General features: G+C 30.8%; 1 protein-coding gene across 4 annotated transcripts in view; it reads left to right on the top strand.

Moving 5' to 3' along the window:
• LOC121113519 (transcription factor COE1) overlaps window positions 1–12,737 on the top strand; it is a 66,243-nt gene that overhangs the window by 23,645 nt on the left and 29,861 nt on the right. For all 4 annotated transcript variants that reach the window (XM_071886726.1, XM_040707314.2, XM_040707313.2 and 1 more), the window contains exons 5-6: window positions 2,470–2,543; window positions 5,604–5,672. In XM_071886726.1, coding sequence (XP_071742827.1) covers window positions 2,470–2,543; window positions 5,604–5,672 — 143 coding nt within the window. The remainder of the gene's footprint in view (window positions 1–2,469; window positions 2,544–5,603; window positions 5,673–12,737) is intronic.

Below are 12,737 nucleotides of genomic sequence, written 5' to 3'. Positions count from 1 at the left end.
AAATGTTTTAGTCATTTTTTCTTCAAAAACAATTTCTAGAAATTTTAGGTAACAAATGTATTTTTCATATTTCTCAGGGTAAAAACAATAAGAAAAACAGGCTTTCAATTATAGACAAAAAAAGTTAGGATACTAATGTAATCTATTTAGTTGTCTTCGTCCTTCGATTTCATTTAGGTAAAAATTATTTCTTTGGGGGTTTTTTACCCAAATAAACTGTTAGCTTTTTTTTTTATTAATAGCAAAGATAAAATAAAAAATACTCCAAGCAGAATAACAATTTGAAAGCCATGCCTTCTGTCAGATGCTACATCATCCCATTTTTTAAACAAAATGAGAAATGGTGTCACGTATTTTATGTCTTCCCTCAACCCCCTTCCCCCCCATACCCTATTTTTTATCTTTAATGAGTAGGAGTCAACATCCATCACTGACAGATTCAAGTTTAATTTTTTAATTTTATATTTTTTCTGTTAAACAACAATGGGTAAAAAAAATGAAATGGATGCGACTTTTTCAATTCGTAACGTTACATCATCTAAAGAGATGTGGTTTTTTCTTTGAATATACCTAAATAAATTATACAGGGTGATCCATAATTAAAGTCACACTAAAAAGGGCCTTATTGTGTACCACGGCGGTGGGACATCTGATGGTATTTTAACAACCCTTCTAAAAAAAATCAATAAGATCGGTGATGTAAGCATGACATTCCCCGCCATTCTATGCAGTAACGTGTTTTGTGTCGTAATTGAAATCATCGACAGCGTTAGTACATTTTAGGTGTCGACGAACAGACACAATTTGCTTTAATAATATAGAAGATAACTTCGCAAGAAATCATCAGTGTTACTCACTTTTTTTCTTGAACACTCTCACACGTAGTTCCTCAATACTTAGATGTTCTCTCCTCAAAATAATAATAGCTTGCGAATGTTTTGAATATGACCTGATGAGTACTTCAGTCTAGAGACTAAAGTACTCCCTGGGTAAGCTTTAGCTACACCCGCTTCGTTGCTAAACCTAATCTAAAGTAACTTTCATTATTCTTAATTTTATATAATGTACATCTCTTTTTTTAATATGAGCTGTAGCTCCACATGTTTGTTGTTGAAAATGAGTTTTCAACTCATATTCTATAGTATAGAGCTGTATAAAATATGACCTGACTTAAACTCCTGCACGATTTCATTCATTTTACTTACCGTTCGTACATAACTTTAAACATATATATATTCGTTTTTTCTTTCTTTTTGTAACATGACGTGCAAGCTCCTTTGTATGATGATTTATTTGATCCAGTATCTACGCATTCCTAAGATACACTCAAAAAATCACAATCAGAAAAATAGTTATTTTGACATCTCCAATCATTTTAGTGTTAAATTAGGAATATGGCGTTTTGTTATTCAAGTAAGAAATAATCAAGGCAGGTTAGCAGATCTATCGAGACAAAACCTCTTGATTTTGATATACAGAATTGTTAAGGTTTGAAGATTATAATATAGAAAGTCTTTAAATATACATAGTCTATTGGTCTGTTCCAAACTTATTCAAAAATCTCGATAGATGTGGTAACCCGCCTTAAATAAGCAAAATAGGAGAGGGGGGCAAATCATACTGCAAATCACTCTCATGACTTTGCATTAAAGGATATGGCCAAGAGGGAGGCTAGCACAGTTGTAAATATCAGCAAGTAGATACAATATTCTAGAAGACATTGTGCATATAATTTGCTAGTCAGACACAAGTCGTCTCTGACAAGTTCTTCAAAACAAGGGTATGCAAATTGAATGAAATATCCTTCATTTGTAAGCGGAAATATTAAAACTGTAAAGAAGTATTAATATATATATATATATTCAAATACAAACCATATGATATATACTAATAAAAAGATTCGGGTCATTAAATGATGGTTTAGGGTTAATTTTTAAGAGTACCATTTTTAATGTTTAAAAAGGGAATGGGATAAAATTTTCTCAATTATCATTACGTCTCTTAAAAAACTCTTATGGGATTTAGATGAACAATTAGTTAGATAGGTACTAATGTAATCATATTATCTATAAAAATACCTGACTACGAGTACATATGCACACATAAATAAAAAAACCAAAAGAATAAATCCAAAAGGTTTCTTTCTCAAAAAAATATATAAAACTTATTATAGCTAATTAAGTACTTTCGACTCTTTTTAAACACTATAGCAGTAAACTACATTCTTGGGATCTATATATGACTCTGTAGAAGGTATCGCAGATGCGAGTCCCCCTCATAATACCACCATAAATACATTAAAACTTATAATGAGACTTTTTCCTCATTAACTCTTCTCTAATTAGATCCTGCAGAACAATTATAATTTTGACTATACATGGTATATAGATATATGTATATTCTACATACAGTTTGTAATGATAAAATATAGCCTTAATCTCATCTTATTCCCTGTTCTTCTATTTTCAGTCCATTGTCTACGAAGGACAGGATAAAAATCCGGAAATGTGTCGAGTTCTTCTAACTCATGAAATTATGTGCAGGTAAGTTGACTTCATTTAGAATACATTTTTATCTAACTCAATTAAATTTACTAATGGATAATCATATGAGCTATTATGCACACAACAGGATACTACTCTGGGAAGTATAACTTTTTTTTACATGGAGATATTTTAATAATTAAAAGAATGAAAATGATGAATATCAAATCTTTTCGAAAAAGCTACAACTAAAAATACGAATTATATAGACACTGTTAGCTACACTTGTGGCTAGGAGAACCATCCGGTTACCGCATATATTAGATCCCAGCATCATTGGCATCAATCCAGAGCTCAACAATGTTCCTTATGACGTCCAGTAATCCTTAGTGCCGATCCTCAAACCCTTTGAGAACCAATAGGGAGGCATCATCTTCCTTTCTAAGCAACCCCCGGAGTATCATAGCCCCTCCTGGAAACTTGGTCCTTTAGATGGAAGGCCCATCTGCAGACGTAAGATTTCAAGCCCCAGTCTTCGACAGCCAACCTGATGGTAGAATTTGATACCCCTCTGCCCTTGCTAGTTATCCCATATATTCTATCGGATTCCCTCTATGGGCTTGTTTAGGTTGTCCATTAACTACTACTACGAACTTTCCAGATTACGGCCACCACTTCCAAACATCCAGTGGACAATTTCTCACTCATCACTCATTGCCCAAGACACTGTGATCCTGCTCAACTCCACAGTTTCTACAATCCTCTTTTTGCTCTCTTGGGAGTGAGCAAAATCCACTATCCTTTGCCTTTTGTTCTCTTCCATCCTCAGTCCAATTTTCAAAATATTTTTTGAGAGGCTTAGAGAGTATCTGCATGAACATCCCACAAAAGTTTTTGCATAACAATGGATAACATTTGGAGCCTAACAATTTTGCTGGCGCGCACTGTACACTTTTCGAATACTGAACGATACTTTATCAAATAAACACGTACAAGATACATTGAACCAAAGTTTTCAATCTGCGTTTGGTTACAAAACATTAATATAAAGAATTACATCTGAATGCTTGAATTAACTAATCAAATTTATGTTCAAATTGACGTTATAAATAAATAGTAGAGTTCAAATGATTGATTAGTCATTCATTATATTTTAGTTTAGTTTCAATTATCGATAATATTCAATTATAGTAATAATAATAGAAACTTGGGCTCTGATGAAGAAAAATATAAGTTTTGAATATTAAATTAACAAGTTCAATTAAATTATGTTTTTGACAACCAACCCCCCTCATTCAAATGTTTTGTACATAATGTAATATTTTTTATGTATAAGTTCACAGCCAATGAGTTCTACTAATATCAGTAAATTAATATTAGTAGAACTCATTGACACAGCGTTCTCTATATATGACGTCATTGGGAAATAAACAAGGACGTATTAATGTTTTGTAAACAAATATTTCAATTAAAAAATATGTATTTATATGAGACATTATTTGACAAGTAAAACAAATTATCGTTAGCCATTGGAAAAATCAATAAATAGATATAGATATGGCGGTATGACTTTGTAACATAAATTTGTAAAAAAAGTTAAATCAATCAAAGATAAATTCAATTGTTACAAGAAAAGAGTCAGTAATGAAATATTTATAGCCTTGTATTCAACATTTTATTAATGAAAATGTGTATTGCTTTATTTAAAGCACACTTCAAATAGTCAGGACTAACATTTAGATTTTCGTTTTCTTTTTCAACATACCATTTTTATACAACTATATCTATGTGCCTGCCTAACTAACTGAGATAATTTGTCGGGATGAGCTGTAATCAAAATTATAGTCAGAAAGTGAACAATAATAATAATAATAATATATTGTTGACTCTAGCAAGGGGGAGGAGAGGTTAATAAGAAATACATACAACCATTGCGTAGAGAGTCGACCATTGTAAATGGTTCTATGTTTATATATACATACATACATTGTTAGAGAGGGAAAGAAGAATAAAAAAGTATAATTCATCTTTGTCACACGTTAGTATAATGACAATATATGTATTACACATCCATCCAGCATCCTCTCCTCTTACTTCATTTTTCTCTTCTTCTCCTACTACTCTCAATGGTCAGCAAATTGCTCCATCTGTTGGCATTATCATCATCATCATTGTATTGTTGAACGACCCTTGAAAGTCATAAGAAAAATTATAATTCATCATTCCCTTTTTATCCCATATACATATATTATGTATAAATAGTACGTATTATATGTATATTCAAAATACATAAAAGAAATTTGTGAATTCACTTCATTATTTTTATCAGTGTTGTTTGGACTCGGTTCGACAAAACACAAATGGTGGTGAGTTGATTTACAAATTTGGAAAAAACTCAAATACTTTCAGGCTTTTTGAAATTAATTCATATTTCAATGTATTCAAGCATAATCACTATGTTACAAAAAAAAATCTGAGCTCTCTAGCTTATGTACATGTCGAGAAAAGGACACTTGAACATGCAAGACGAATTGTCATTTCCCTACTTCAAGCAATTGGGCGTCTCCAGGACCACCGTAGCAGATAACTACATCCACAGCGGGTGCCAGTCCTTCCGACCCAGGCTAGAAGTCATCTTTGCCACTAAGGGCGACTACATTAATTAATAAGAGAGCTCAGACACACTTCTATTTATAGTATTAATTTTACTGAAGTTCTATTGTAATTTAATAAATATATCTTGTTGAAGTTTAAAACTTAGAGTACTCAGATTTTAATGGACCACTCGGTACAATAATAATTTAAAATAATTTTAAATTCGGGCCTTATTAAATTATTCTAATGAATATTGGATCCTAGATGATCAAGATTGATTGATGATGACGTTATTTATCAAAAATTGATCTTTAGGACAACTTTTACGCCCGATTCGTACGTGTAACTTTAAATTTTAAAACGGGCCAGTCACCAAAAAATTAAAACCGTTACATCCCTAGTAGCTACTTAATGCTGTCTCGTTTTTCCCTTTTCACTTGTGTCGGCTAGAGTCGATCCTTAACGACTCTACTCGAACCAATTAAATCAACACATCACTAATTATTTTCCAATAACTTTTTACAGCCGATGTTGTGAGAAGAAGTCCTGCGGAAATCGAAACGAAACACCTTCAGATCCGGTGGTGATTGATAGGTAAGCACTTTTTACATAGTCTTATTTTTTTTGCGTTACTTATATGTTTTGAGCAAAGTAGTTTAAAGATACAGGGTGGTATAGCTCTAATTGAATATTGAAATGAGTCTCTTGGGGCAAGAAGTTAATAATTATAGCAACAAAAATTATTATATATATGAACTCTCCTGAATTCTTCTTTATTTTGAAAAACATTATTATATTTTTGCAAGATTTTATTAGAATTAATAATTACATTTCGTTATTGTGTATATAATAATTAATTAGACTGTTCCGTTTTTGAGTTAATATTTTTTTTCTTCTAGAACTAGACCTTTTCTGATGGGAACAATTAAAAAATTGACTTTTGCTAATTTTTAGGTCTCTCAAGCTTCATTGATTTGCGTTTTAACAATCCTAACCTAGCAAAATTTAAACTTATTTTAACTGATATCTGTTGCTAACAAAAAGGATAAACATTAACTTTGATAAAAGAGAGGGACTTAAAAAAATAATAAAGCACATTTTAGTCCACAGCCCCTTATATGATTAACAACAAGGCGTGGAATAAATTTTACAGAAAAATTGCTTAAGGCTTAAAAATACCTAATTTTGACCTAAAAACCCACATTACTTAGAATTTAAAACGGTCCAAGAGACTTCAAAACCTGAGCAAATTTAGTTTTTAATAATTTTTGCTAGCAGAAAATGTCAATGTGTAGAAGAAAAAAAAAATATTTACCGGGAAAGGGGTTAGTTTATTTATTGTGCATTGATGCATTATACTGGAGGTGTCAAAAATTTTATAGTTACTACCTGAATATATATATGTTTTTATTTTCCGAAGCTGTTATCACTATTCTTTAATTCTGTATCTTAATATTTAATACAATATTTCCATGCATGGAAGACATTGTAAATGTTCTTCTTCGAGGCCCACGTATCCTCGTCGATGGCTTTTTGGGACAATCCTGCACGGAGGCATGCGGATATTTCAATCCTTTGCTCATACTGTGTGCTCATGGTGGCGACTAGGACAATGTTTTTCTTAGCAATCAACAGCTAATTATGTGTTCTACAATATTGCACATAGGGAAATTGTAAAAATTACTCTTAACCTCTCAAAATTTGCATAGTAGAGATGAATTACGATTTACCCATTAATCTAAAATAACGTCATCACATCTATGCTGTTTTATCCAAAAATACTCTTCAAATGTTGAAGATTACCAATCTTTTTTTTTTTTTTTTTTTTTTTTTTTTTTTGTTAAGCATACCGGCAAATAATATTTTCTACAGTTCTAGTTGTTACAACCATTCTGCTCTTTTCGAAAACATTCGACAAATGGTTATGGTGACTCTATTTTTGGGTATCTTTTTTTTAGCATACCAATAGTTGATATTTTTTAGAAGTTTAGTCTTGACGGTTGACCTGTTCTTCTCCCAAATATTCTTAAAATTGTCATAGTGACCATATCATTTTTCTGGTTTTTTTATATACTGGCAGGCCACATTTGATATAATTCCACTGACTATAAATTATTCCTCATCTCCAATTAATGATGGATGACTCAGACAAGGAGAAGAATAGAGAAAAAGAGGCTTAACAAAGAGAGAACCTTATCAAAACTTGATTGACAACTTTTAACCAGAAATAATAATAATAATAATAGCAATAACAATATAATATTGTACACAAAACCAACCAAGTTTTTATTGTTGAGATTTCCCTTTTGGGACTTAGTGTGTGTTTGTGTATATCTGTAATTCTTCCCTTCTCCCACAATCCCTTCGTCTTGATTCCTCCCCATAAACAACTACAGGCAAAGTTACGTAATAATAATAATAAAACTATAATTCTTCAGGTATGGAAAAAAGAGAAATGAACAAAAGTCTCTATGGTTAAAAAACCATACCAAAAACAATATAATCATAGAAATACAGAAAACGACAGACAAACTATATAAATAAATGGCGGCAGTCAAAGTCACAAGTAAATTCTAATTGGTTCATATGTTGGATTTGAGTATATCTCAAATTCATCAAAAGTAACAAACTAACATTTTAAATTATCTCAAACGTTGGAAAGGTGGACTTTATTTACACTTGAGTTGTAATGAAAACTCAATGAATTCCAATAATGAAATTAATAGAGAGTACCCAGCAGTGGCGTAGACGATTTACAATGTCTCCGTGTATGGACAATGTTCCAAATTGTCTTCCCCGAGGCCCAAATCTGCCCGAAAGAGCTCTGCTATCTCAATCCTCTACTCATACGGTGTTTCATGGTGGTAACTAGAACATTGTTTTTCTTAGCAATCAACAGCTAATTAAATGTTCTACAGCATTGCACATCCGAGATTGTAAAAAAAAAAAAAAAAAGACTCTCAATCTCTCAAAATTTGCATAATAGAGATTCTTAAATAATAACGTTTGACCCAGTAAATATATTCTTCATAGTACTAAGCCTAATACTTGTACTTAAAATTAAATAAATTACTTGTTGTTGACTTGAACATTTAAATGATCTTGGCCCATATCTGATAGTAAGACTCACAAAGGCAGTAAAAAAACTACAAATAGACGTTCCTTTCTATCAGAAAGAGAAGTTGATAACGTGTTTCTTCAAGGAGAAACAACCACATTAATTGTTATGTAGAAATTCCTAAAAAAACTCCCGCTTGACGAAACACAAGAATGAACAAGAACAATCACGTTGACTCGACACTGAACACAAATACTCAAACTCAACATAACTCAAAATTTTTGAAACGAGTCCAACATTAATATATACTAAACATATCAAAAATAGCCTCAAAATTAGTCAAAAATAATTTTACATTGAAACATCAAAACAATGTTGGGATCCACAAAAAAAAAAAAAAAAATTACCTAAGTAAACAAGACAAAATGTATTTACCTAGAAATACCACAGTCCCTTGTCCCCGGACATATCCCTCTTTTTAAATTAAGTCCAGAGCGTGCTGATACTTTTTTACATAAATTTATGAAATAACAGATTTTGGGGCATTAAATCTATTTTTATTCAAATTCAATATAAAAGTCAAATTAAAAATATGATTAAAAAAAAATATTAAGAATGTAAATTTATAAATATTCTAGGTATTCTTGAACTTTATTAATATAAAAATATTAATCCCCTGTCCCTCTTTCGGTTTGTTATTTATATTAAACCTTACAATGATGACTGATCGGCTCAAACGTCCACTATTTTGGGAAAAACAATAATATAGTCACCTTAATTGTACAATATAGTAGTTATGATGTAAATTTTATAAATTGACCTAACTCAAGGTCATTTAATTGCTTTTTGATATAATTCATCTTCATTTGTACATTGAATTCTCGAAGGTACGGTACTCATATTTATGCAGTGTCTAGGTAGTTCATACAACGGGGCCACTCCGTCAAACAGCGGGCGGGAGAGCGTAAAGAGCAACTATAGAAAATAGAAGAGAAAGGTAAAATATAGAGAGAAGGAAAGATTGAGAAAATTCCCTAGTGACGGCGCAGGATTTTTCGTCGACAGCGCCGCCATCGTTGAAGAAGGAAATGAAGTGGGGGGAGAAATGCGTAGAAATTGTCGCAGAGGGAATCACGTTTTCTTATGGGAATTATATTTTGTTGTTGATCTTCTGGGTATAAAACTGCATATATGCAGGCATAATATCATGTACACGTTGTAGAATAATGCTCTTCAACAATCTACAAAGCAAAATTTTCTTTGAGAAGTGATTGAAATACTTAGATAATAATACTTATAAATATAGTGTCGAGAGTCGGTGTAATACCAATTTTTTTTTTCCAGTTTGCTCTTAAGTAATTTTTTTCTTGACCAATATTACGGTGGTTCGGACCATGATCTCAATCTATAGTCCGATTTTCTTCTCTATCTACATTTATGAGTTGTACAAAAAGAACTTATGCAACACGTTTAAGTTCAGATGACATTGTAGTGTGGATGTTTACCATTTTGTAACAGACGTCCATCTATATCCTCGGTTTTTCTTTGTGACCGAAAACCAACACTAATAATTATGTATAATTTTTTGAAGGATTTGTATGAAGTAAACATGAACCATTGGATGTGTTGTTTTTGTATTCCTTATGCTCTCTAAATCCTTAGAGACTTGACTTCTAGTCCCCAAAGATTACTTCCTTTTTTCTTCCTCCTTCATTGTAGGATGTAAGGTATTCTTGAGTCTCACATAGCATCATCATTTTCTGCCTTACTTTTATCATTTAGACAACATCAAGTCTGCCAAGGACACCGAGAGAGAGAAAGAAGGATACATATATACAAACAAAGAGCAAAACGAACTTGTGGCTTTGAGAGTTACAAATATGTACAGGGTGCAGTTGCACTCCTTACAAAAACTATATGTTTCCAATAAATGAGATTTCTGACATTTTATACTCCATAAATTAAAAAAATGTATTGGCAATAAGCCAAACTAATTTAAATTCTACAACTTTTCCATCTTATATTACCTCGTCTCGCAGTGATAACTGCCACAATACGAGAGCGGACACTACAAAGAGCATTATGGATACTTTCCAGAGGAACCATGTACAAATCAAGGATAATGTTCTCTTGGAGACCATTCAAATTTGGGTGAGGAGTAGAATTGGACTCCATTTTGACGACGCCTTAGCAGAAATATTCAAGCACGTTGAGATCAGAGGATGAGGGAGGCCACTTATTCGAACGGCAAGATTTTCTTACATATTCCATTCTTTTTCCTTACCATTGATTCTGTTTTAAGGTATCCTTTACACCCTTTCCGATTGTCTCCTAGCTGACCTTAATTTATTTAACAAAGCAGTTTACTCATATGGTTGGGTCCGACTTTATTTTAGTCTTCCATCTATCACTGAAGTTAGGACCTCTCTTTCTTTTTACCAACAACCCTAACTTGATCTAGAAGATAGTCTAAATCGTTGATGACCTTATCCACATTGTAAGCAGTTTTAAGACGTACGTCTAAAAGGCAGGGTATAGGACATCCTTAGATCCCTAAAAAATGATTTTCGAGCTTCTCATAATACATAAATTAGCTTATGAAAACAGCTGAAAGAAAAATACAGTGCATCTTTTTTATTCCGAAAAGCTGGTCGTGGTCTCCAGAATTTGTGTTTGGGATAGAAAGAGGGGACTAAAGCAGTTGATGAGTTTATAAACTTGATTTTTCTCCATGTTTTCTTTTAAAATAATTAGTGATGGGACAATTCCAAAAAAATACAGATTCCGATTCTTATTCTGTAATAATTAAAATAATTGCAAAAAAATGCCATTTTGTTATCAGGAGCATCAATATTTTAGTTTTTTTTAAAATATTTTTTGAAAAAAAAATATAAAAATCCAATAGCTATTTAAAAAAAAAATTGAATTTCATAAAAAACATTTCAAAAATTTACAACTATCTACAAAAAAAAAAAAAAATTGGAGAAGAAATTCCAAAATCCACAACTGTTCACAAATTTTTTTATTTAAAAAAAAAAAAACAACTCAAATATTAAAATTTTAGGAAATAAGTTTCAAAATTGTTTAGTTATTCTAAAAAAAAAAAAATTCAAAAATTAAATTTCTATAATTAACTTTTTTGGAAAAAAATTTGTGAAAAAAAATATTTCAACTATTAAATTTTCTAGTAAAAAGCAAAAATTCATTTTTTTTTTTTGGAAAGGGGGCTTTTTTAATAATAATAGTATATAGTAATGATTAGTTTAATTTCATAAATAAATAAGAATTGGAATCACAAATTAAACATTATTTAATTTCCACTGGTCCCAATACCTGATTCCCGATTCCGATCCCATCACTCTAATTAATACAATTTTCCGATTAATAAATTCAAGTGTTATATCATTCACAGTACAATTTGGTTATGACATAATGTCACTGTAAGAATCTGTTATAATGTTAATTTTGTATATTATAGTTTTAAATCAGACAGTACCACTAAAGTAACGGTATACCAAACAACACTAGTCCATATTATTATAATTTGTGTTGTTTCTAAAATATGTCGACCGAGTCAACATTAATCTATATAGATATGTGTCCACTACGAATTTCATAAATTGCTCAATCTATACAATTATTTTTTATAATATTAACTTATTCCAAGGTTAATATGCATTGATAATTGAGATACAGATTTTTATTGGAATATTTCATAATGTCTTAATAATTGCAGTGGTCAACTATATAAATATGACCTAAGTTTTTCTCTGTCAGCCCCTGATTCAACAAATTTTTCTTTATTTTTAAGATTCAAAACATTATAAAAGATAAATGATTAAAATATATTTCTTAAACCAATGCTAGAAAATTAGTAAACCATTTTTATAATGTGTTTATCAGATAAAAATCTCGAGGGGGATAATTATCTGTTTAAAAAAGCATGTACAAACATATAAACTTCAGGCAGTTGACTTAGTCAATTAATCATATTGACATAAAAAAGATATGTAGATGTTCATAAATATCTACATATTGTTTTTAACAAAATTTTCTATTTTTTATATATATAGGTACAGTCAAATATTTCATAAATATATTTCAGTCAGTTATAGTTCATGTATTCAAATTTTTGTTATAAGTTAAGATATCCACAACTATTAGCTAAAATACAAAAAAAATTCTTTTGATTCATGAAAAGGTTAATTTGGCCCCATTATGGCCTTTCATATAAAATAAATCAATTACTAATTCTTTCATTGTGATGATCTAGTTTAATAAAGGGTTATCTCCAAAGGATTAATCAGAAAAATTAGCTGATATATATATAAACGTAATCTAGACTAAATTTTGAGAAAAATCATTCTAGTCGGTTTTTGCGTTGGCATTTATCATGAAATTTGGCTTCCCGATTCATAAATAGTTTTTAATTGATCTTGACCTTACAATACCAGGTGGTTCATTGGCATCTGAAAACTTACTAACTCAATAGTTTATGAAGTTCGAGTGATTGAAATTAATTTATATTTCGAAATATTAAAGCATATAAGCTTAGTTTTTAAAGAAAACAAACATGAGCTCACTAGCTTACATGCAAGTCC

Source organism: Lepeophtheirus salmonis, chromosome 2 (genome assembly GCF_016086655.4).
Source record: "Lepeophtheirus salmonis chromosome 2, UVic_Lsal_1.4, whole genome shotgun sequence".
In the NCBI taxonomy this organism is placed as follows: Eukaryota; Metazoa; Arthropoda; class Copepoda; order Siphonostomatoida; family Caligidae; genus Lepeophtheirus; species Lepeophtheirus salmonis.
The sequence above is the reverse complement of the archived record's forward strand: the minus strand, read 5'-3'. Positions and strand labels throughout refer to the sequence as shown.